Consider the following 26,103-nt stretch of genomic DNA (forward strand, 5'->3'; position numbering starts at 1 on the left):
TATTAGATATACGGATTTTGACTACCATACGTATAAGCATTCAAGGAAATTGACATCAAATTGTGTTTTTGTCCTAGGCAATGGAGTCATACTATGGAGAAGTGTCAAGTAGAGTTGTAATATTGATTCCATGATGGAGGTCAAATATGAGGCTGCTTCTGAGGCTACAAAAGAAGCAATCTGGCTTTGAAAGTTCTTAACAGATCTCAAAGTTATAACTGATATGGAAAAAGCTATCACACTATATTGCAATAACAATGTGACAATAGCTAACATCAAGGAAACTAAAAATCATAAACAGACAAAACATATTGATCGAAAATATCATATTATATAAGAGACAATGACAGACAAAATAGTGGATGTAGTTAAAGTCACATCTAAGAAAAACCTTGTGGATCCATTTACCAAGACTTTAGTGGCTAAAAATTTTGAGAAACATGTAAAGGGTATGAGTAAGTAAAATATAACTCACCTACTTCACTAGGGCAAATGGGAGACTATTGGGATATAGTGCTCTTAATGTAGTTATTTTGTCATGAATGCTTGTAATTTTTTGAACAATTTGGTTTATAAAATTCCACCATTTATATTATTATCTTTTGTATGTTTCCTCAATTTTTTTGCACGAAAAGCAAAATGTATAAGCAAATATTAGGTCACTAATTATTTAACGTTTAACTAATATTAAGTTACATCATGTGGTCGGATCATGATGCAAGAAGACAACTTATATTAGTGGGTAATTTAAATGGTACATAATCTTAAAATCTTAAAATCAAAATTGAACAAATTGATTCAAATGACTATTATGTCGTCCATCAAATCTAATTAAAGAGGTACCTTGTATTGGTATCAGAGCAGATGACTTCTAAAAAAATAGGCATAAGTGTGATTGTCTGGACTAACAATACATCAAACAATATCCAAGTTGAATATATACTAGATTTGTTTAGAGATTTATTAACTTATGACATTCATATTGCGACTTACCTCAATCCTGACTATGTGTATACAGCTCATATACTTTGATATACTGAAAGTCTGAGTTCAATTGGTAATAAAGCTAAAAGCTGACATGTTTGGCATAAAACTTATATATGGCATATATTTACTTACAATAGTGGAATTCATAGCCCAATAAAAGGAAAAAATATATCCTCTCATAAATATTGTATGGTTGATATGGAAAAGTAACGTGGTCACAGATCATTTTTTTGGGACAAATGATTTATTTACTGTGTACTAGTAATTGACTTTTTCATGAAAGAAGATGTAGTGGTTACTATAAGATAAAATAAAATTATATTAAGATAACAAATTTAACCTAAAAAGATTAAGGATATCCTATGAGGGTAACACATATATGATAAGATCATTGGACAAACATATATTAAGTTGCTTTCATAATGATATTAATAAGAGAGAGTTTAGTTATGGTAGTTTTATGACTCCATGACTAAATAACATTGTAATTAATAGACGAAGAGTCGAAACTTAATTATCCTTACTTTAGAATTTGTATAGAGTCTTAGGGTTAGACTTAAGATTAGAATTATGCTATAAGTTTAGAATTAGTTTTAGAGCTAGGGTTAAGATTATGTTAAACTTAGGACTAATCTTAGAACTAGGTTTAGGATTAGACATAAAACTAGAATTAGACTTAAGTTTAAAACTTAGGATTAGACTTAAGTTAAGAGCTTAGGATTAGATTTAGTCAAACTTAGGACTTAAAACTCATTAAATTGGTATCTTACATTAACATGTTACATCTTTAGATACCTTTTCCATGACATATTTTGTGCTTTTATTTGAAATTTGTTTTGTACTAATATGTAATGATCACCTCCCTCATGTCACACTCATTGGTATCTATTGTATTATTACATTGCTATATTATTGAATGAAAGCCTTTGTCATGCCTTGTGCTAATATCTCTTTTGCTATTCCTATTAAAATCTATGGATATTGACTTACCCATGTGCCCAACATATTTTCTCATTTTAAATTTCTAATAGAGAAAAAGTCCAGAATACCCCTTTAATAAACCTTACATTCAATTTATCACTAAAATTCTCTTTATGCAAAAATTATGCTTTAGTTCCTATACTTTTCACTTTCATTCAATTTATTCTATTCCTTGATTCTCAATTCTTCATGCCAATATATTTTTCCATGCCTCTTCACTCAAGATGATTATTGAACTACTCTTTCTTCGTAATGGTCAATTTACACTTTAATCCTTATATTTTCTCCAAATCTCAATTTAACCCCGTTTCCAAAATTTTGAACTCACATAGATCTTTACAATTTCCTTTCCCAAATATCTAATTAATTCCTTTAAAATAATTATTTAATGAATTCATTCCAATTTCTAAGGAATACTATTATGCATGTCATCGGGACATTGCCATTAATGAACCAAAAATTTTAAGGTGTTACATAAATAGTTCAGAGAAATATGTTTGATTGCTACTACAATAAAATTTTTAAAAGTTAGCAACTTGATAAATAAGTTTAAAGAGAATAAATTGAAAGGAATCACTATAAAGAGAATCTTAGGGGAAAAAAACTTTTTTATTGAGTTTCAAGTGGATAGGATGAAAAAATGTTCCTTAAGCGGGGATGAGATTGGATATTGAGGTGGTTTAAAGAGGCGGAACCAGGGCCATGTCTAGATTATATGATATTTAGATTACTAGGTAATGGTGATGGAAGTCTCTCTTCATAGCTAGAATATGATAATAATTTAAAACATTGTTGTTCCAGGGGACAGGTAGCATCAATGGAAGATTCACTCATGAAAAGTTACGATTACAATAAAATTACTACAAAGCTTTTAATTATTTAGTTAAGTTGTATTAAGGAGATTTTGATACTCAATTACAGAAAATTCCATATTAGAGTTTTATAATGCAATGATATCTTTAATTCATTATTTTTGTTTGGAAAATGATTCTAATCAATCCATTTCTCGTGTCATCTAGCATTGAATCAAGTGGTTCTAATGATCGGAGAAAGAAACTAGGAAAGATAAAGAAACAAGTTCATATTAGAGGTGGAGAAGGTGAAAGAGAACATAGGGTGCATTTAAATTAACTGGTTCTAATGAATTGACTTAAGGGATTTTAAATGTCAGACATACTAATGGAGAAAGGGAGCATAGTATTTAGCAATTAGGTATGTAGCCATAAAGGAGCAGATGTTGGTGATTCATGTAGAGGTAGCTATCAAGAAATATTGGTAACTGAAAATGGCCACTAAGGATGAAGGAGAGCTTAGTGCATCAACATTAGATCGAGACAATTCATAGGTTTTTTAAATTAAGACGGTTTAAATTCTTTGTAAATTGGTGCAACTAGGTTATGATCAAATCCTTAGAGAATGAAAATAAATGTAACATCCATGAAATTAGCGGAATACATAATGATAGGTCTGACTTTTAAAAACAAGGAAAGTGAAAACTCTTCAAAAGATCAAAGATGAACTTTGGTCGAGAGTGGCTATTAGAAATTTGAGGGAAAAAGAAAAGACGGTGTGAAGGAAAAAGGTGCAATCGTTGTTTAACAAAAGTAAAAAGAAAAAAAAAATTACACCAATAAGTCTTTTATTGATTTCAATATTAAACGAGGAGGAGGCATAATGGTCAACAAGCTCTTTGGATTATCGACAAATGTTGATGATAACAATTATAAACGAATTGATTTATCTTGAAATCAAGGATATATGAAATGGTGTTTTTAGGTTTGTGCATAATTCTTTTTTTTAAAACTAATGTTTTGGGGTTTATTGAACATTAAGACGGTAAAGAGTGAAACTAAATTAAATATTTCATGAAGACTATTCATCTTTACTTAACAGGGACACAAGTTTAGGTTTATGGCTGGCTTTTATTAAAAGAACAGTGGGTGTGAAAATTTGTTGAAATTGTATGGCCTTTATGCATGTATTTTATGGGATTGGTTAGAAAAAATTCGGATGAGATATTAGAACTTAAAAACCTTATTCAAGGGCAATGGTAATGGTCACTGTATATGTTAAATACAAAACTCATGTGATAAGATCTTAGAGCCTTTAACAATCATTTGGTCGAAGAGGGAAAAGGATGTAGAACATGTTCTACCCTAACTTCAATGAATTTATTTATGATGGGAAATTCGTGAATTTATTAATAAAAGGGAGATTGTTATTTCCTATTGCACTCATTTTTAGATTTAAGTGTAGAAGCAGTGGGAAAATTTCATTTTAGCTTTACATCTATTTTTCACTTTTTTTAATTTTTGAATTTGTCAATCTTCTTCTTTTTTTTTTTTTGGTTAAATCACTCAAAATGAATAAAACTTTACTGATGTGGTATAAATTGTTAAACAAAGTTAATTTTTCCATTTATTCTAAAGTGATTTGATAAAGTATTTAAGATTAAGTCTTAAAATGAAGTTAACTCCTTATGTTTAAAAATGTATGAATTTGATGAAACAAAAATTATAAAGGAGAGATGAAGCATATCCATGATTTGGTGGTAGAGTTTTTTGTGTATGTTTTATTTCGGTAATAGCTTCTAAGCTGGTTATAGATGGTCTTTTTATCATCATAGTCAACAAACATAACATACATACACGCCACGGAAACAGATATATGGATTTGTTTTCATTTTCATACGCTTTTCAGTACCAGAAAATGTCTTAAGCTTGTCAAAGCGCAAAAGGCTAGGAAACTTCCTTCCTTTGCCCTTTTAGTTTTATATATATCGATCTGTTTTCATTCTCATTTTTATATTTTTAGCTTACTTATCGTAAGCGAGTGGTCTTAGCTTTGTCTTCACATATCCCAAATTCTACCCTTTTATCCGACACTTTACTGGATCTTCAAGAAAATTGCTTCCCTTTTTTTTTTTTTTTACATTATCGTATCTCTCAACATTCAGCTCTTTCTTTCCTTTTTCTAACTTTTTAAGGTTCAAACATTTCAGTCACTGCTACTCCGTGCTTATCTGGTTGTTAGCGGATTACTGAACTTTCATCGAAATTGTTCATCCGGATCATGTGTTGGGTGTGAATTTGTTTTGTTAGTGAGCTTTTCAGGAAAGGGTAGTCTTAGTTTTGTTATATAAGGGCAATTGCTGTTATTGGAGATCTGGGTTTTCTTTTATTGATTTGAAGATGGGGATATCAGATGAGAAAGTGGTTGCTGTGATCATGGTGGGTGGACCCACGAAAGGTATGGCCCTGATCTTACGGTGAAATTTGTCATCTTCAATGTTATGCCTTGCTTGTTAACAATTCCGTTTCGGATTATTTGGATCGGATATGGAGTTTTGTATGCAGCGAATGATGTGATCTAGTCTTTCTTTCTTTTCGTTTATGTTCAGACTTTGATGTCAAATTGAATCTTTTTCTTTCTCAATTATTTGCTGGGGATCTTCGACTGAGAATTGTAATGCAATTTTTAAAATTCCCTTTGAATTTGCGGATTGCAGGCACTCGGTTTCGTCCATTGTCATTGAACATTCCAAAGCCTTTGTTTCCTTTGGCTGGACAACCTATGGTTCATCACCCCATTTCTGCTTGTAAAAGGGTACAATGTTGGATCTATACTAACAGAATATGAAAAATGCTCTTTTGGTTTATAGTTTCTGGTATGTATTAAGATTAATATCTCTGCTGTAGATTCCAAATCTAGCACAGATTTATCTAGTCGGTTTCTATGAAGAGCGTGAATTCGCTATGTATGTCTCATCAATCTCTACTGAGTTAAGAGTTCCAGTCAGGTAAATCCTTGCTTTAAATTTATACATTCTCATGAGGGGATTGATATGTCTTTATGGTTGCTTCATCTTAGAGTTAATCCTTTTTGTTCTTGCTGTTATTAGATACTTAAGGGAAGACAAACCACATGGTTCAGCTGGTGGGCTTTACAACTTCAGAGATCTGATCATGGAAGATAATCCGGTTTATATCCTAACCTATTTCCTTCTTAGAGGCATATCTTTCATAGAGAAAAATACACAGGCTGTAATCTGCCTTGTTTGTCCATATTTACTTTACTTTGACAAAGTTATATGTGTTGTGTGCTTTTGTTTTTGCAGTCTCATATCTTCTTGCTGAATTGTGATGTTTGCTGCAGTTTTCCACTCCCAGAAATGCTTGGTAATCTTCTTCACAATGTTTGAACCCCGTAATGTATCAATCTTAATTTTCTGAATATAGTTTCTTGCTGCTATCATGCTATGTAGTGTGTTCTGCGTTGCAAAAACTCTAGTGTCAATCTTTTAGGACTAATGGCTAGTTTAGCATTGCTTTTGAAAAGGTTGCTATTACTGTCAAAAAGTGCTTTTGAGAAATAAAATATTCATCTTAGGCATGATGTTGTAAAGTAAAAAAAAAAAGCATTTAAATGATGTTCAAATTCATTAATATTAAGATATTTCAGTAAAAATATTAAAAAAGGAATTTGTTGTAACTCATTATTAATATTTTGATATATGAAATTGAAATATAATTTTTAAATACTTTTAAGTGATTAATATTGACTATTTATAAAATTTAATTTGAATATATAAACTATATTTTAAATATTAATGTATAACCATTACAAATACAAATATATAATGTTATATATTTGAAATAAATTTCAAATGGGGAAATAATTGTGTACCCAATATAAATATTACACAAGATACATTGGATTATAAATAAGGCTTAAAATTGTCATTTAACTCCAAAAGTGCTTTTTTTCCAAACTTAAAAGCTATAAATTTTGGCTTTTGTGTTGGGTTCAAAAGCACTTTTGGCCTCAAAAGCTATTTATTTAGCATTGCTTATGGCTCCGAAAGTGCTTTTGAAAAGCAATGGCGTACAAAGCCTAACTGCAATTAGCAGTGGCGCGGATAAAATTACTGCAAAGTTTATTTATGTTTATTTTGTCTTCCTTGAAGATTAATTCTTCCTTTTACCTGTTTTTTGCCTTCGTAGAGGCTCACAAAAGATATGGTGGTATGGGAACTATCCTAGTAATCAAGGTTGGTTGTCGTGGTGTGATATTTTAAGACTTGTATTTTCTTTTGTCATTTGGCCTTATTCTCCTCTATTTGCAGGTTTCAGCTGAATCAGCCAGTGAGTTTGGGGAGTTGGTAGCAGATCCCATCACCAATGAACTGTTACATTATACAGAGAAACCTGAAACTTTCGTATGTGCAGTATCAGAGATTCAACTACAATTTGGAATATTCTCTATTTATTGTTACTTTGATTGAATTTAATGGATGCTCTGCTCCAATTACTTGCCATCATGCAGGTAAGTGACCGAATCAACTGTGGTGTCTATGTGTTTACACCAGATATTTTTACTGCTATCCAAGGTGTTTCCTCTCAACGGAAAGACAGAGGTCAGTAATAAACAATCTTTAAATTGTGCTTCTAATTTCAAAGTAGCTATGGCTATGTACTCATTGGAAACATAAACTGGATTCACTGGCATCTTTCTTTTTCTTTCTCTTTTCTTTCTTTGTGGATTATTTCGTAGGTTAGTGTTTTTTTTCCCTTTTGAAGCTATGCCATTTTTCTGCATCCTTATCAGTAGAAATTTTTTCTTTGCTCAGATCCCCATTATATCTGAATATCATTAATCTTCATTGTACTAAAATCTCAATTCATGTTTTGCCATCTCTAGCCAATCTGAGACGTCTTTCCAGCTTTGAAGCCCTCCAGTCTGCTACAAGGTATGTCTGTTCTTTTCTTGATTTTACAGCATTACAGCATACTAGGTGCATACTTCATTCGCTTCTCTTTCTGTCATTATGAATCACACAAGTAAATATTCACTTAGTTTATTTCACTTCTTCTCTATCTCCATTCAAATCAACCTATGCTGATGAAGTTATGATATGTGGCATGCCATCTTTTTTACATTTTCCATGTATTCTACCTCAACAATCTTGCTGTTGACACAAAATTCTAATAATAGATTAATGATGTTTAATTTTTTTTCAAAGCCATTGAAACATCCATTTGATCATTTGACATTTTTTTGAGGGGGGGCGGGGGGCTATAAAACAATAGTTTACACTCACTTCTTTAGTTGGTGCTGGAATCTAAATGAAACTAAACCGCACACTTATATTCCTCAGGCTGTTTCAACCCATATTTTGATTTTTAGTACTGGTTGTGCCTTTCTTTGGCGTTCTTTTATATAGAGAAATATTTGTCTTTATGTTGGAACCTCAACATGTATCCTAATAAGAGCTCCTATTACCAGGAATCCTCCGTCAGATTTTGTAAGGTTGGATCAAGACATCCTTACCCCTTTTGCTGGGAAGAAGAAGTTGTATACATATGAGACCATGGATTTCTGGGAACAAATCAAAACACCGGGGTAAGCCAAACTGTGGTATGGTGCAATTTGTTTCAGTAGCTTCCGCCTCGTTTTTCTTCCCCTTCTTCATTTTACCCCATAGTTTTTGTATTATTTTTTTAATGAAAACATAGAAACCAACATTAAAATAAAAAAATAAAAAAATCAAACAAAATCCAAGTGAATGCGTAATAAAATGAACAAGCCAATCATAACTTCCCCTTCGACTAACCCTGATTTTTCCATGTTTACATCTGCAGAAAGTCCTTAAAGTGTTCTGGCCTGTATCTTGCACAATTTCGGTTCACCTCTCCCAATCTTTTGGCTAGTGGGGATGGTACAAAAAGTGCCACCATTATTGGCGATGTTAATATTCATCCATCAGCAAAAGTACATCCAAGTGCCAAGGTAACATCTTTTTCATTGCGTTTTAATCATGATGTATGATGGAGAGTAGAGTGCTGCTGTTCTAGGTAATTTGTCTATTAAAGTGTTCATTTGTTTAATGGACTGTTTTAAGTGGGTGATAAAGTATATGTTACCGACACTTATATGCTATTTGCCACATTCCCTAAATGCTTTTCAAAAATAATATTAGCACCCACAGAGATTAGAAAACTATTTCCCTCCCATGTTTGTGCTACTCCTTACGTTATATGAGCATTCTTTTTCTTCTGTTGCCTGCATCATCTATGGGATTGATTGCTAGTGCTACATGGTTAAACAGATCGGTCCCAATGTCTCAATATCTGCTAATGCGCGTATAGGAGCAGGTGTAAGGCTCATTAGCTGTATCATTCTTGATGGCGTTGAAATCATGGTATGCAACCGAATTCAATGTTTTCAAATTGCTTTAAAAACATTGACTGAGGTCCCCTTGAATCTGACACATGATTGATTTGCTTTGTCCAGATTGATGACTCAGTTATTTTGTTTTCAGGAAAATGCTGTTGTTTTTCATGCAATTGTAGGGTGGAAGTCTTCTATCGGGAAATGGTCCCGTGTTCAGGCAAGTTTAACTTATGGTTATTTTTACATGATATTGATGACTAAAAGCTATGTTATATTAGACTTTTTTTACAAGTGTTCAACATATGTGTCTAATACATATTCGGATGTGGGTTTGAGGTATGATCGGAAAAATAAAAAATTGAGCATATCCTTTCTGGATTCAAAGCTATATTCAACACTCACTCCCGAGTCTAGGTAACCTAGGCTGAATGTTCTTCAGACTGATGATGAATACCAGCCTCCATAAATTTCCTCTCAAGATTGTCTCCTGTCGAATGACTCTTTCTTGCTCTTCTACCTGCCATTTTTACGCTAAATTCAAATCGACTCGACTCATTGCAGGCTGAAGGAGACTATAAAGCAAAACTCGGAATCACAATTCTTGGTACTTTGCAAACATTGCCTTTTGTTTTATTTTTCCGTTTCCTTTACGTAAGACAACCTGTTAATCATATTCGCATATCTGTTACAGGAGAAGCAGTGACTGTTGAAGATGAAGTCGTGGTCACCAATAGCATTGTTCTTCCGCACAAGATGTTAAACGTCAGTGTTCAAGACGAAATACTATTATGATATTTGTATCCGCTCCCGTTTGCCGCCTCTAGGCTCCCTCCTATTTCGCAGCCCCTTTATCTACCCTAGTTGTGATGTAATGGTTGCTACTGTGCATTTTGTGAACTAGGGAAATCAGTAGTATTTCTTAATTTTTACTCGTATGTATATTGAGATGCTCAAATTAGAATAAAATTCAACCGATGTTTCATTTGGTATCCTTTAATCTGACTCATATTTGGGATTCATAATTGTTTCTCTTACATGCTGAGCTGAGCTTGGGGTAAATTCTGCGACCCACCTTGGATGGAAGTTTTATATAGTCAAAATAATAGGAAATATTTTTATTTAAATTTAATTATTAAACTATATAAATAAGATTCGATTCCCTTATACTTACTAAAATATTAATGGTATAAAAAAATTATAGAAATACCTAAAATTACTTTAGTTAATCAGACTTTTTGGCTGACCTGAAAGATACAAGGAAAAAGAACTTGCAGGCCTCCTCTACGCATATGCTACTTCTATGAGAATTCCATTCATTTTAAAATGAAATCTTAATAATAATAATAATAATAAAACATACAGAATTTACAGTAGATGAAATTTAAACTTTAACTTGACAATACTAGAGAACCTTTAAAAGAACATGCTCTTTGTTGTTATATTTATTTTAATAGTATGATTATATTTGATCTATTTTATAATTTACCATGTCAGTATTTTTAACATACCAAACTCAATATAACGCAAGAAATAGTAGTATACATGATACAAGTTCCACATTATACTATTTTATAAGATGCCATATTGAAAATTTTCTTAAAATACCTAAAGGTCAAATACGATATTAAACCTACTACAAAATGTGAGCGTTTGTTATGGAGGGAGAAAAACAAAAACAATGTCATGTTCATGTTCATGTTCATGTAGATTATAAGTCAAATGCATGTATATATCAGTCAATCATCATCATCATCATCATCATCATCATCAGAACTTGCATAGGCTAAGCCTAATAAGGATTTGGTAGACTTTTCCACCTTATTCTGCTTTTCTGCTGTATTTGATTCCGAAACACAATGCCCAACCTTCTTCTCATGGTTGGACTCCTGCCCCTGAGATTGTAAATTGGATTGATTCCCCTCAGGCTCAGAGCTGGAGGGAGATGAAATTTTGGGCCGTTTCGGTTTAACTTCCACAACTTTTTTCAGCAAATCTTGCTGTCTGCAAAACAAAGAAGATAACAGAAAATGGTAAATTAAAATAATAATAACATAACAGTGTCCAGAAATATAAATATAACTATAAATATTTTATAAGTGAGAGAGAGAGAGAAACCTGATTCCACTCTTTGGCTTGGGTTCAACTCGAAGAGGAAGAGGAAAGGATGCAGGTGAGGAATCTGCTAAACTTGCAGCTTTGTGTCAAGTGGTTAAGAAAAAGTGAGCACCAATATAAAACATGTACTAGGTAGACAAAACTATACAGTATTCAAGATCAACTTTGTGTGATATGAAACAACTCGTCAAGTAATCTAATGCAACTGAGAAAACAAAGTGGGAACTGATGCTAGAATTCTAAGACATGCAACATAGAAAGTTGAACTTCTACTGATAACGATGTTGATGTTAAAACAGTTCACTTGAGAAACCAACAATTTCTTCCTCCTCTTTCAAAGTAGTAATTGCAAATAGAAAACAACAAACTCAAATGAACACAAATTCAAGAAAAAGACGATTACTTTCCACTGACGAATCAGCTGCTAGGTTTGCAACAAAATCAAAGCAAACCAGAGTAGCAATGAACAATTGGACTCTGCTCAACCTAAACTGCGTGATCTAACACAAGAGAAACACCATAACAAACAAAATAACTTTCATTTTCTTTAACAATCATGAGCTCTTCGCGAATAAAAGTTACAGGGATGAACCTACATATTTCAGCACATAATACTTTAAACAAAATCATGCTCATCCTATGTCTTTTACCAAGTGGCATAAAATGTTGTAAGAAGCAAACACAAAGCAGGCAACAAGCAAGAACAATGACAAATATAATAAAAATGTGGCAAGAAACCAATGCACTAAAAGCACGTGGCAGTGAATTCAATTAATTATTTGCCAAATAAAAGGTCAAAATCTACATGGCATGGGGAGCAAGAGTCACAAAAAATGTTCAAAATAGGATATCTTAAATGCAGCAAATGCCCGTTTCTCGGTACGGCGCAGGAGGCGTTCAGCATCCTCCTCTGCTTCCATCTGCTCCTTGAGATAGAGTAAATCATCACTGTCCAAAGCTGCATAAATAATACATAATAATATATAGATTTATCAAAAGAAAAATCTATCGGGGTCTCAAGATGTAGGGACAGATATAGAAGAGCTACCGCCCCGCCCATGTAGGTAGCCTCCACGTTCTCCAGCAACCTCTTGCATCTGCTTGTATCAAAAGCCCAATGGGAGAAGCCAAGATCCCTGCCAGGGCATGTTATCAGAAAACTAAGCAAATTTGTATTTATAGTAAGAAATTGATGCCAGCCAGATTTAATTCAACAAGTAAATTATTAAAATTATAGCAAGCATCATCATTCCTTCCACTTCTAGTCCTAGAACTGTCAAAGATATATTATATCTTACTAGCTCTTCATTTCCTTTCAAGTACTAGCATCTACCACACATTTGACAGCTATGAGCATACAGATTTAAACCTCATAATATAGGGCAGAACTTAGAAAAAATTAAAATGCCCTTAATACATAGTCATATCCAATACTCACCCAAGTCCAGATCACACAAGGCATAATATGCCATGGTACATCTAAATAATCTAGAAAAACTTGCAAGCACACTCTTGTACCTTCAAACAAATATCTAATTGAACCTTGAACTTTAGATGATAGAACTGGCATTAGCAGCAAAGGAAAATTGAGATAATTGAAATGATTAAAGGAATTAGCATTAAATAGAGCCACAAATGAAAAGGCCAACCAAAGTTGTACATATTAAGGCTATGCTTGTTTTACATTTGGAAAACAAAACCCTTTTCTCAGTAACAGTATGAATTTTGTTCTCTGGATGAAACTATTGACAATACTTTCCATTGTTTGCCATCTTTGAAACACTTTATCGGTAATCTAAACCCTAGCCCTCTACATCAAAACCCACAAACTACCATAAGATTATCAAGTGCTCAAATTTGTATGGAAACCTGTTAAAGCTACCTGAATCATTCCTTTTTATCAATCAATAAATTTTCACCATCACCATAGCCAAGTTAGGCAAATTTTCTGAACAAATTAATCAAAGCTTATAAAATATAAAAAAATTAGATGCTAACCAAAAAATGAAGTCCAAACAAATGAGAAATGGAGCAGCAATTAATGAAAATAGAAATAGAAAATGGTTGATAGTGGTTGAGGAATGAAAAGATGGGTTGTGACTTATTGAGCTTGGCAGCCACAAAATACCACAACAAGGGATTCAGAGCTATATGGAAAATTAAGGAAAGAGAGTAATGTCGGAGGCAAAGAGGGAAGAAGAGAACATGGAAAAGGAAGGCAGGTCGTAGACATAGCAAAGGAGTATGAGAAAAAGGAGAGGGCTGTTGTAGGCAGCTAAAAACAGCGGTGTTGGTGGATAGTTGGTAATGAGAGGGTCCGTGTGGTGAGTGTCAGGGAAATATGGGTCTTTGATGACTAACAAGAGATTAGGTTTTCTTCTCTCCTTCCAAAATTATCTTGTGGATTAAAAAGAAGAAAATTTCACCAATCTATTAGGTAGACCATTTAAATTTCGGCCATAAAAACCAGAAACTGAGATAAATGGATTTCCCAAAGTCATTTTCAGCAAAACAAATGGCAATCTCATAATCTATTGATTGGGTTGAATGCTCTCTAGTATGTATGTATAAGAACAAAGAAACAAGACAGTGAATTGATAATGGTTTCTGTCATATGAATGATGTTACGTATGAGATAACACCAGCCATTGTGTCCCATTGGACAACAAGAGCTCTTTCACTGAAACGGTAAGGGATTCTAGAAACTGCAGATTCTATTAAAACAATCGATATCCAAAAGAAACCATAAGAGAAGGTCCAAAGCGTGCGGGCAGGTTCGCATAACACAATTCCCATAAAACCAAGGAAAAATAATAATCAAATTCAGGAGGAAGGAAAAAGATGGGAGAGGCGACGCTCTAACCTTGGCAACCATACGCTGGAAAGCAATATCTTCATCGTCCAGTTTGTCCTTTCCTTTGCCCCACCTTTTATCTGCAATTAAGATTTTTAATCAGTAGAAAGAACAAAGAACAAATCGGGAACCTACGATTCAAGTTTCGATTTTCATACTTGCCTTTGGGGTCGCTCAGATTGGTGTACTCACGAACTTCTCTCCCTGCCATATCTCAAGAACACAGCAAAACAGCAAATCAAGAAGAGAAACTTGGGATTTTTATTCCAAAACCTAACTGGGAAATTTTTGTCTTGGGGGATTAAATTAAATCCAAGTACACGACACTAGCGTCGAACACAAACCAAACGTCCCTTCTTTGCTTCCCGTCTTTCGGGTGCTTGACCCAAGTGCCGCAGATTCGATTGGGCTTAGACGGATAAGGGCCCTTACAGGCTATATCACTAAAGTTAGGCCTTACTTCTCATTGTCATTTCGATCCAAAACGCAACGTAAACATAATCCCGGATTACTTTTTAAGGCTTAACGATTAAAAAAGCTTTTAATGTGAGAGTGTTGGCTAAGGAAATTTGATGAGAAGATGATGATAATGCTACGGACATGTTTGGTGTCTTACTAAGTTTTTTTTTCAGTTCGAGTAATGCGGGCGAAAATGGGTTTGGGGGGTGGGTAACCGGGTTGGGTTGGGTTGGGAAATTTTTTATTTTAGTTTTTTTTGGGTGGAATTTGTTAATACCATTAATTATTGTGTTTAATTTTAAAATTGATAGAGATTAAATTGTTCCAATTTTTTTTATTGAAACTAATTTGCTCAATTTCAAAATTGATAACAGCTAGGTAAGTCTTTTACGAAAGCTATAGATTTTGTTACCAAAGATAACCGTGGTAACTTTTTAGTATTTAATTTAGATTTTAAAATTAATTTGATAAAAATCCATAATCAACTAATAATATTAACAATTAACTTTCATCAAATCAACCTTAAAATCAAAATTAAATCACATCATCAAATTGTATTTGACAAACTAAACGTAAAATTGAATAAATTTGCAATTAACACAAAATTTATTCTATTAATAAAATTATAAAAAAATTAATCTAATAATATTAACAATTAACTTTTATAAAATCAATCCTAAAACCTAAATTAAATACTAAAAAGTTATCATTACCTTTTAATACCAAAATATATATTTTTTGTCAAATAAATTGAACCAAAAAATAACACAAACACCACATTAAAAAAAATTCAAACTTGAATACCAAATAATAAACTAAACCGCAATTCTTATAGTTAATTATTTTGATTGGTTAATAAATTATGAACTAATCTTTTATATCATAAACATTAATTAAATATTAGCACGCATCATTATTATATATACACATTTTTATTTAGAAAATTGATGAATTAATTATTTAAATATATAAAATCTTTGAATCCTTTAATTTATAAATTTTTACTTTTTAAAATAAAGATAAATTTATTTTTTATATGAAATGATTTTAAAATGTATAAATTATTTTATTTTTTAAAACATTTTCAATATTATTTCTTACCAATATTTTAAATATATATTTAATATTTCTATCGATTTAAACATATATTTTAATATCTTTCACGTGAGTTAAAACTAATTATAAGAAAAATTACTAAGTTCTATGCATAAGCACATATTTTAATACATAAAACTAAGCCATTCATCTCATAGATCACAAACCATAATACATTCATACATGTCTATGTATGTAAATGTATATATTGAAAAAAAAGGTACAGTAGACTTGATGCATAGATGTTGGAGTCTCTCATATTTGAGTTCTATGAACGATAATCCTGCCTTCTCATTAATCACTTCACTACATGCCAATCCTCTCATAAAATACTAACTCTTTAATGGATCTTACCTTATGTCCTCGATGGTTTATTTATTCGAACAGCCCCCAATACTCTCACAGCTTTGATGGCGAGCGATACCACCCCCATGGTTCATCAGAGACATACTGCGTGACCTGCTTCACACTCAAGTAATTGTCGAGACCCCTGTAGAAAAACCAACCAGTTCTTAGAAAGAGTCCCTATTTTCTTTTGAGTGAGGAAATTAAAACATCAGTTTCGTGCAAGGTTTTCAAAATTGGACCAATGATCAAACCGGTCAGAACACCAGTTCCCAATCCGGCTGATCTGTCCGATTCGATTGAATAGATTCTTAAAAAATCATAAAAATTTAAAAAATAATAATAAAACAGAAAAAACCGATTCAACCGGTCAAACCCCTTATGCAGGACTGGTACCCAGGCTGATCTGGTCCAGTTTTGAAAACAATGGTTTTGTGATGCAAGGAGCACATATATGCTTAGCATTTATAACAATGAAACCGTAAGAGGACAACTAATAAGATGACACTGTTATAATATAATTTGGATAGTCGGAGTGCGTACCATTCCCCGAGTTCACGCCCAAAGCCACTGCGTTTATTGCCTCCCCATGGAGCTTGACAGAAGCATGGCTGTGAACAATTGACCCACACAATTCCAGCTTGGAGATTCTGCAAAACAGGAGGGGGAGAAATCACTAATAAATAGTTTACAACATGAAAACTAATTTTCACTCTAATTTTTCACTTTTTTTTTTCTCATTTTCTATTCTATCAAGCACACCCTTAAGGTGCATAATAGCTAAAAGCTTCAACTACCGACTATTAACAACTCTCACCTTGCTTACACGATCACATCTTTCCAGGTCATTTGATATCACGGCAGCACCCAAACCATAACTGGAAATTAAAAAGTATATAGAAATCAGAGACATTTTATGGTATTAACCAGACAAAATAGCAATTCACTGCACTTCAACACGAGAATTCGGCAACTTACTGGGTGTCATTTGCCAGTTCAAGGGCTTCCTCTTCTGTACTAAATGTCTTGACACAAAGAACAGGTCCAAAAACTTCTTCTCTCCAGATTTGCATGGAAGTTGTCACATCAGTTATTATAGTTGGTTCAACAAAAAATCCCTTCTTTAAATGCTGTCAAATAGTTCTCAAATATGAGAAGTTTAGACAGATAAACAGTGTTAATAACAAGCAGCAGCAGCAAATACCTCAGGACGAACTCCACCACTCAAAATGGTAGCACCTTCACTCTTAGCAGTTGAGATGAATTTCGATACTTTCTCATACTGCAACCAATGAAATAAAATTTGAGCAACTACTGATTGTGAAAATATAGGTATTAACATGTCTAACAATCCACTCATTTAGTAACATTTCCGAATCACCCATATTTACAAATTCACTATCTATATCTCACCCCAATACCTATCAAGAGAATCATAGACACTGAAGAACGTAAAATACCAACGTGGATTTAACAAAAAGCATTAATGAGACAAAAGGAACAAGGGTGGAATAGTTTAACATTTCTAACTGGTACGGCTTCCCATTCCAATAGAAGACAAGGAAGAAGGCAAAATGATACATATTGCTCAAACAGAACCCTTACCTGTCCTCCACTAACAACGGGGCCAAGCCTGCATCCTTCTTCAAAGGGATCAGAAATCTTAATGTTTTTAGTCCATTTCACAAGCCTGTCCAGAAATTCTCTCACAATGTTTTCCTGAGACATTTGAACATTGCAGTTTCACAGTGAGAAGAGGGGACCAAGAAGGAAAAGGAAAAGGAACTAGGATAGACTTCTGATTAAATAAAATACTATCGTACATCTGTTATATGAGATTTCAGCTGCCAGGGCATAAAAATAAGCTTGCTTTATCTATTGAACAGAAACGAGTTACATTTACAGCTCTTGCTCACTACATCAGGAATGAGAAATCATGTCTTCCAAAAATAACTACAAAGAGCCCCAAAAAATTTCAGCACAATATTCCAATTGATATGATGTTTAAGCCCATAACACCAAATTTACAGAAGAGCAGTGGGCAATAAAGAGGTACGTTCACATGGCAACACTGTTTGCTTAAGCAAATAAATTGTGATAAAACATGTAAGGAGGTGAAAGGTGCATAAAGTTCTGATTACAGCTCTTAGTGATCTTTCTGAATTAATAGTAATCAGTTGAACAGCAAAATGATGATAGATCTGGCTGGGTCACTGTATTTGATTTCCATTTTTCAAGTGCTTCCCTGAAATAGTATGTCCAGTCTGGTCGCTGACCTCACGTTAGGCTTTTGACATTTGAGATTGGGGTCCAAGGGAAGTTAATTTGCATGGTTATTTAATTTCCAAACAAGATGCACTAAGGAGCCCCTCTAGGTTGTATGGTGTATACAACCTTGTTTCCGATCATACAACTACTCCCCTTCCAAGTATTGAACCAAAAGTAAATATGGCATTATGAAAACATATTTCAGAACCGTATAAAGAAAGAACTAACAATATCATCAAGCAACTTACGTGTACAATAAGACGGGATGTTGCACTGCAAATCTGTCCATTTGTCCAGAAGCAACCAAATGCAGTCCATTCAGCAGCTATTGAATCAAAAAGAATTTTATTAAACTTTATAAACATGAAGTCAGGGAAAAAAACCATCATGCTGTACGGTTTTTGTAAGATGATAGGTTTCAGAATCCAACTGTACGGAAACATATGCTTAAACTGTAATTCAGATGGCACTAACCTTTGTCAAGGTCAACATCCTCAAACACAATAATTGGGCTTTTCCCACCAAGCTCTAAAGAAACAGGCTGACAAAGAAAGCACATAAGTATTTGTGCACAGAAGGAAATAAAGTGATTATGACCACAAAATGGGAGAAAAGGAAAAACATTTTTGTTTCCAGAACTTTAATATACCTTCACCATTTGAGCAGCTGCTGCCATTATCTTGGTCCCTGTTGCACTGCTTCCAGTAAAGGCAATCTGCTTAAAACCAAGTATTAAAATTTATACCAAAATTGATATTTATCTTATAATAGTCAATAACTGAAATCAGAAAGTCATAGAAAAGCATCAATGGAATGAAAACAATTGAACCTTGTCAACATCTGGATGAGATGCCAAAGGAGCGCCAGCTTCAGGGCCCAGCCCAGTCAGAATGTTCAGGACACCAGGAGGAAGACCGACCTCCCTACACACTTCAGCCAGCTCCAAGCAGGTGCTGGAAAGTAAAAATGCATACATAATTAGCAGCATTGTTGGTTCCAAATGAAAAATATAAACAAATGCTCTCAAGTTCTTATATAACAGACAAATTACTGCAACTAAGTTAAGAATGTACATAGATGCCAACTCCGAAGGCTTCAGTATTGCAGCACAACCAGCAGCCAAGGAAGGAGCTACTTTCCATGTAGCCATCAATAGTGGGTAATTCCTTCAAAAAAGCAGAAACACAACAATATGAAAAAGCCATTATTAAGTGTCTTCAAGTCAGCACCGATGTTTGAGTAGAATGAATTGATATGCAGCCTTATAACAAAAAAAATGCGACAATCAAGCCTGTAAGAGTAACTAATTTAACTTGCAACTAGCACAACGGTTTTGCAATTACCTTAAAAGCTAAAATTAATACAGGGGCCTAGTTTCATGTAGTGCTCATGCATATGTATGATGCACCAAAAAAGTAAAAGATAAGTCCAATGCACAAAAATTAGCTTTCATAAATTGGACAAGAAAACCTAAGAATTGAGCAAGGATAATGATAAAATCTGTACTTTTACTGGTGAAACTGAGCAGAGCAGCATAACAACATTTAGAAATAGTTATACTCCAATTGCACAAAGAACAATAAAATAAAAGTACCATGGAGTAATCAATCCAACAACCCCAATTGGTTCCTTAAGCACATAACTCTTAAATGTCTCCATAGGAAGAGAGACAGGAGCCTTTTGCTTTGCATCTAAGCCTTCAGCAAGGTCTGCATAGTACTCAAAACATCCAGCAACATCTTCCTGAATGAAATGAATTGAACGGGTAAGAAAATACACTAAATACTGAATCATAAAACTTTCATCAGTGTGACGAGCATACAATGTCCCAAACTGCTTCATCAAGAGGTTTCCCACAATCAATTGCTTCAAGCTTAGCCAACTCAGTTTTTCTCTCTGTTACCTGGATCACTCAAATAAACACAAGACATCAAATCAAGCAATACAGCCAATTCAAAGATCAGCATATTCTTCAATTCATTCAGAATCAGAAAGGGCCAGAAGTTAGGAGATCCCAAGGGAACCATTACAAGGCTATGGATTGGAGGAAATAAGACACAAACAAGTAGATTGAAGGCTTCTCTTATTTCAGTTTCATATAGCCAGATATGCCTCAACCGCCTGGATGGCTTAGTTCAACAGGCAACCTACAAATAGACTCAGCATATGGGATCACAATATGAAATTATTGATACTATTGAGCCCCTAAGCCCTCATATTAAGGGACCACGTTCTCAGCAAGTTCAAAAAGCTAAATAACAAGATGAAATCATAAAACGAATGCAAATAGTCTAGACTCTAGACAATCCTACACAACTAGTAAGTTCACGGCATGTTTACCTTAGCAGCGATGGCACGTAAATACTTGGCACGGACAGCGCCAGGAGCGGTAGCCCAATCCTTGCCTTTGTTTCTAGAAAGAGCTCTCCGAGCAGCCGCCACCGCAAGCTCCACGTCTTCAGCTGTAGCTGCTGGAATGTTACCTGGAAAAAAAAACGCATCAAACCTCAAATTTTCAATAATTTCTAAAACATTATCCGCTAAACACCACGGAATAAACTTATTAAACCACTAATCAAGAAAACTAGAAAGATCGATCCAAAACATAAAAAAGATGCAAAAGATAAAGAGTTCACCGATGATCTCTTCAGTAGCAGGATTGATGATTGGGAGTCGCTTCTTGAGAATGGGCTCTCTCCACTCGCCATCGATAAATAATTGTCGACTCGGAACTTGGACCGCCATATTAACTCAGTTATTTTAGTTTCACTTCCAATCTCAAACTTAAAAGCTTTCTGGTTTATAATGAAGTTGATCGCTGTTTCTGGGTTTATAAACCTGATCCGGTCTCCATCTAAATTGTTGGATAATAATAATAATAAGGTTAAAATATGCCCTACATCCTTGTGCTTTTCACAAATTAGTAATTTAGTCTTGTACTTTTATTTTCAAGAATTTAATTTCCTATTTTTTCGATTTCAAGATTTAATTATTAACACTATTAATTTTTTATTAAACTTTTTGATGTGACATTTTAAAATAAAAAAATACTCACTTGATAATAATGTAACTAAACAAATGGCCTCATAATCAACCTGAATTTAACAAAATAATTTCAACAGTGTTAACAATTAGACCTCAATTTTGAAATTTAAAAAATAAATAGACTAAATTTCTAGAAATAAAAGTATAGGGATAATTTTCAAATATACAAAGAGTTTAGGGACTTATGGCATATTTAACTTAATAATATTTTTTTTGTTTTATTTTATTTTTGGCTTAATCCACAAATCGATACTTAAACTATATAGTTTTTCCATCTTGGCACCTAAACTCTTTTTTTTATCATAAATGATACTAAAACTACTCTTTTTGTTTCCAAGTTGGTACCTACATTAGTCCCGTGCTTATTCAAACCATTAAATATATTTTAAAAAGGGGTTAACCCACATATTAGTATCTAAAGTATACCCTTTTTCTCAAGTTGGCACTTAATTTTTTTTGGAACAAGTGGTACTTAAATTATTTTTCTATTATCCATTTTACACCAAAATATTTTATTCATTAAAAAGAATTTCAACCAATAATAAATCGTCAATTCATATAAACTTAAAAAAATATTTTTAATTCTTTTATTTTACATTGTTTCTCTCTTAATTTTTTTTCATTTTATTCTCTCTCTGTTTTCTTTCTTCTTCCTTTATAATGTTTGATAATATTAGTAATACTTGAAATTTGCCCTCGAGAACGAGACGCCGATAATTAATTATGTTTTCAAACTTCATAACCTACTTGCTCGACCTGATGGAATCGAAAAAGTTATTTCATTGATCAAAAATAGTGTTTTCATAATCGAACCAATCAGGGTATTGATTTGGGGATAGGAGTTGAACCGATTAACCTGCGAATCGATACAGACGATTGAACCAAGCCAAAAAAACCCAATTGAACTGATTTTCTCTAATTTTTTAAATATTTCCATTTTTATGTTTTTTTTAATAATTTATTGATCGAATTTAATGAACTGGTCCAATTAAGAATTGACAACTTAATTGGTTCGACTATCAATCTAGTAAAATATATATATATAAGAGAAAGTACTATTTTTTATTTTTTTTCACATGTCAATTTTTAATTGATTATATTTTAAATAGAGTTAACGGTTTAATTAATATTTAAACTAACAAATGTATTAATTGAGGGGAAATAGTTTAAGAACAATTTGTGACAAAAAATATTTAAATATCAAAATAGAAAAAAAAAGATAACTATGATACTAATTTATGGGTTAATTTCTTTTTAAAAATAAACTTAACGGTTTTACTACTAAAAATCAACTTAAAAGAGAAAAAATAGTTTAAATGTCAGTTATGGTAAAAAAATATTAAATATCAAAAGAAAAAATAATATAATTTAAATATTAATTTATAGGTGAAACCTTTATTTTGTATACCAAAATCTTCCCCTAACGCTCAGAATCGGAATATCATGTGAGTATTATTTTTAAAGGTAAGAGAGCACGATTTTCCCTTTTTTTTGGTAATAGCTTTGGCACTATCTCCACCTAATTATAAAAAATATATAATTATATTTTTTATTTATAACGTGCGATTCTGTTTTGGGACTTGGAATGATAAAAAAGACAAGGGGATTTAAATTTTGAAAATGAAAGGCCGAAAGGGTTTTCTAAAGTTGAATTCAAGCCTTACACCGGTTTAATTAGGGTAAATTATAAAATTAATCACTTATGTAATGTCTAAATTATAGATTGATCACTGGAATTTAATTCATTATGCTTTGGCCACTAATGTTATGAATTTGTTACATTTTAATCATTGTGTCGTTATCGGTATTACGCTTTAGTTATTTAGACCTAGGTCGTGTGTGATTCATCTCGTAATTATTTTATTGTAATATGACTGGTGCGTAGTTATTTAGACCTAGGTCGTGTGTGATTTGTTTTATTAATTTAGTTTAAATAAACCTCTCTTGACTCATTGAGTGTGATCATCGGAATGCTTCTCAGTGTTTCGTTTTAAATTTTACTATGTTACAAATTGACTTGTACATTTGCAGACACTACACTTCATTCAAATATTCAACTGCATTTTCTTTAGCCCCAAAGAACGCATGTTGGGGCGTGATCATATACAACACGTATATCTCAAATTATATTGACTAAAAAAATTTGATTTCAAAAACGATTTTTCTAACACCAATGAAAATCAAGTTGTTACAAAAAATTACTTATCTAACCTGTATCAAGTCGGACCATCATCCCTTGATACTTTCACTTAGTGAGAAGTGGCATGAGACTGGGTTGAGGCTATTTCAGTTTCATTTGACTTGGTTATTGTACAATGGCTTCTCAGGGTTAGCTCGTTCAAGCTAGGATGCAACGACTCCTACGACAAACACTGTAACTCAAGTTGGTGTGGCAGGTCGTAGGTGGAATATAAGTTTCTTCTTTTTCTTGTAGTACCGAGGGGAGGAAGAGATGTGTTTTGGAAAAGATCAAGCGAGTGTAGGAGTCTCTAGATATGGCGCTAAACCCATGTCTCTTAAAACTAGAAGTGGACTTGCGCACGAAACTTGAAATACTACTTGACGAGGAGGAGTTGATGTGGTGTCAAGGTTCTTGTTGTAATGGGATGGTTCAATGTGACTATAATACAAACTTTTACCATTGCAGAGCTAAGAGAAGGACACGAATGAATCATATTACAACCTTGAAGGTTAGTGATGGAAGTTAGTGCTATGACAGTGAGTTACCTAAAGACGAAGTTGTTAATTTCTTTAATCGTTTATATAGAGTGGAAGGGCATTATTACAGGTGACTTCCACTTCGAGGTCGGTTTCCTATTTTAAGTACTTCTGAGTTACATTTTTTAGATGCTGAGATGTCTGCAGAAGAGATCAACAGAACTTTGTTTTAGATGACACCGCTTAAGTCCACTAGTGTTGATGACTTCCATGTGCAGTTCTATTAGTGTTATTAAGATGTTATTGGTCGTTCCTTATGCCAGATGATTAAGGGCATCTTCGTCTAATCCATTTTTTGGAATGATGCGCTTCTAATCCTCATTTCAAAGTAGGATTATTCTTAGTTCAAGCCCATTAGTCTTTGTGCAGTCCCTTACAAAGTCTTAATAAAAGTTATTGTCAACAGATTGAAAGTTATGTTGCCAAGGATCATTACTCTACCAAATGAGCTTTGTACCAAGTCGGCACATTACAGATGATATTATTGTAGTTTAGGAAATTATTCAATTCATACGTACTTGGAAGGGGATGAAAGGATGGATGGCCATGAAGGTGTATTTGGAGAAGGCTTATGACTATTTGTGCTGGGATTTCATGGAGGATACTTTAAATGATGTGGGTTTGCCATCTGGTCTAAGCAAAGTAATAAGGCATTGTATTTTTACTTATTCAATGTAGATTCTTTGGAATGATCAACTATTTGAGGAGTTTCATCCTACTAGAGGAATTCATCAAGAGAACCCTCTGTTGCCTTATTCATTTGCCATTGTCATGGAGAGATTAAACCATGTGATTGGAGAAGATGTTAAGTTGAATTGTTGGAATTCAATAAGCTAGGCCAACAAGGCACTGCCATTTCTTATTTGTTTTTTTGCGAATGATCCTTTCCTTTTTTACAAAGCTTGTGTTGAGCAAGCCGGGGTGGTTAAGGAAATTCTCCATAATTTTTGTAAATATTTGGGTCATAATTTTTGTAAATAACTGTTATAGTAAAGTTGTTATTCAGTCAGTTAGTAGCTAAGCAGTTTCTGAGTCAGTTAGCAGTTTAAAAGTTAGTTACAGCAGCAGTTAGTTTGTTCTAGCTCTCATGCTCTCATGTTTGTATAAATACATGCAAGTCTGCATGTTCATATTTTAATCAAAAAGAAAATATCATTTCTCTATTTTTTCTATCGTAGCTCTGATAATCTTACATAAAGTTTATTTCTCTTCTAACATGAGCGAGGTGATTGATGATTGGATTGGTAGTATGTTCAATTGTAGATGGTAAATAATTTGGGCACTTATCTTTGTGTGCCCTTGCTCCACACGAGAGTTACAACAAGTACTTACTAGTTTGTTGTTGATAAAGTTTGTCAGAAGCTAAGTGGCTATAATGCTCATTTACTCCCAATGACAAGCAGAGTAACGTTGGCAAATGTAGTGCTAATGTCCATTCTGACTTACTTTATGCAAACTGCAATGTTTCTTGGTGGGATTTGTAAGGAGATTGAGAGGATTGCTCATAATTTTATCTAAGGCGCTCATAAAATGGCTCTCACATATCAAGCTTTATCATCCCTCACTCATATAATTTCTCTCCAATCATTTTTATTTCTCCACTATAAACCATTTCCCGATCTTAAAAATTTTGGTCACTAAAAATATTTGGTTTACATTTGAGATATTCTTGAGTCGTCGGTGATGCGATATTGCTTCGAGCCACACACATTTCATATATCATGTCGAAATAGGATCATTGCCTTTGAAGCCTATCCTAGGGAAGTCGGTTATGGGGTGATTTTGCTTTGTACGATCAAGGGTAGAAGTCGATGTGGAGGTTTCAATCGACGACCATTATGCGGTAATGAATCAAGGTATAATGGGGGAGCCAGTTGACAGCCGTTATGCGGCCACGAGCTCAAATACCTAAAAATGATGCTTTATAAATACCATACAGAAGTTTGATGTCATATTCATACGGAAAAACTCTGGGGTTTCTAGCTATAATTGGTGTAACTTTTTTCTCTATTTCCAAGCAATCGATACCTTTAACCTTCATTCTTGTTTGAAGGTCGGCACCG

The 26,103-nt window shown here is 33.4% G+C and overlaps 3 protein-coding genes across 5 annotated transcripts; 1 reads left to right on the top strand and 2 right to left on the bottom strand.

Moving 5' to 3' along the window:
* Nucleotides 1–4,242: 4,242 nt before the first annotated feature.
* LOC107953544 (mannose-1-phosphate guanyltransferase alpha) lies at nucleotides 4,243–10,130 on the top strand. The gene is made up of 15 exons (XM_016888884.2): nucleotides 4,243–5,217; nucleotides 5,477–5,574; nucleotides 5,667–5,767; nucleotides 5,870–5,948; nucleotides 6,086–6,146; nucleotides 6,972–7,018; nucleotides 7,094–7,186; nucleotides 7,294–7,384; nucleotides 7,669–7,717; nucleotides 8,254–8,370; nucleotides 8,610–8,757; nucleotides 9,077–9,169; nucleotides 9,290–9,358; nucleotides 9,703–9,745; nucleotides 9,833–10,130. The coding sequence occupies exons 1-15, from the start codon at nucleotides 5,160–5,162 to the stop codon at nucleotides 9,931–9,933; spliced, it is 1,248 nt and encodes a 415-aa protein (XP_016744373.1). The 5' UTR covers nucleotides 4,243–5,159; the 3' UTR covers nucleotides 9,934–10,130.
* A 595-nt stretch (nucleotides 10,131–10,725) lies between these two features.
* Nucleotides 10,726–14,459, bottom strand: LOC107953543 (uncharacterized). Of its 3 annotated transcripts, none has more exons than XM_016888880.2 (6): nucleotides 14,273–14,459; nucleotides 14,120–14,190; nucleotides 12,305–12,353; nucleotides 12,108–12,214; nucleotides 11,257–11,339; nucleotides 10,726–11,142 (listed from the first exon to the last, which is right to left on the bottom strand). In XM_016888880.2, exons 1-6 carry the CDS (start codon nucleotides 14,319–14,321, stop codon nucleotides 10,878–10,880), a joined length of 624 nt encoding a protein of 207 aa, XP_016744369.2. In that variant the 5' UTR covers nucleotides 14,322–14,459; the 3' UTR covers nucleotides 10,726–10,877. The 3 variants fall into 3 exon arrangements, with proteins under 3 accessions (XP_016744369.2, XP_016744370.2, XP_016744372.2); XM_016888881.2 differs by having other exon boundaries at nucleotides 14,269–14,413; XM_016888883.2 differs by lacking the exon at nucleotides 14,273–14,459 and having other exon boundaries at nucleotides 12,305–12,392; nucleotides 14,120–14,196.
* Nucleotides 14,460–15,787: 1,328 nt separating this feature from the next.
* On the bottom strand, nucleotides 15,788–21,163 carry LOC107953542 (betaine aldehyde dehydrogenase 1, chloroplastic). The gene is made up of 15 exons (XM_016888877.2): nucleotides 20,914–21,163; nucleotides 20,618–20,760; nucleotides 20,100–20,180; nucleotides 19,872–20,020; nucleotides 19,351–19,443; nucleotides 19,107–19,230; nucleotides 18,927–18,992; nucleotides 18,752–18,818; nucleotides 18,526–18,602; nucleotides 17,615–17,728; nucleotides 17,214–17,291; nucleotides 16,988–17,139; nucleotides 16,827–16,887; nucleotides 16,553–16,659; nucleotides 15,788–16,154 (listed from the first exon to the last, which is right to left on the bottom strand). Exons 1-15 carry the CDS (start codon nucleotides 21,020–21,022, stop codon nucleotides 16,064–16,066), a joined length of 1,512 nt encoding a protein of 503 aa, XP_016744366.2. The 5' UTR covers nucleotides 21,023–21,163; the 3' UTR covers nucleotides 15,788–16,063.
* Between the last annotated feature and the right edge of the window lie 4,940 nt (nucleotides 21,164–26,103).

Source organism: Gossypium hirsutum, chromosome D07 (genome assembly GCF_007990345.1).
Source record: "Gossypium hirsutum isolate 1008001.06 chromosome D07, Gossypium_hirsutum_v2.1, whole genome shotgun sequence".
Lineage (NCBI taxonomy): Eukaryota > Viridiplantae > Streptophyta > Magnoliopsida > Malvales > Malvaceae > Gossypium > Gossypium hirsutum.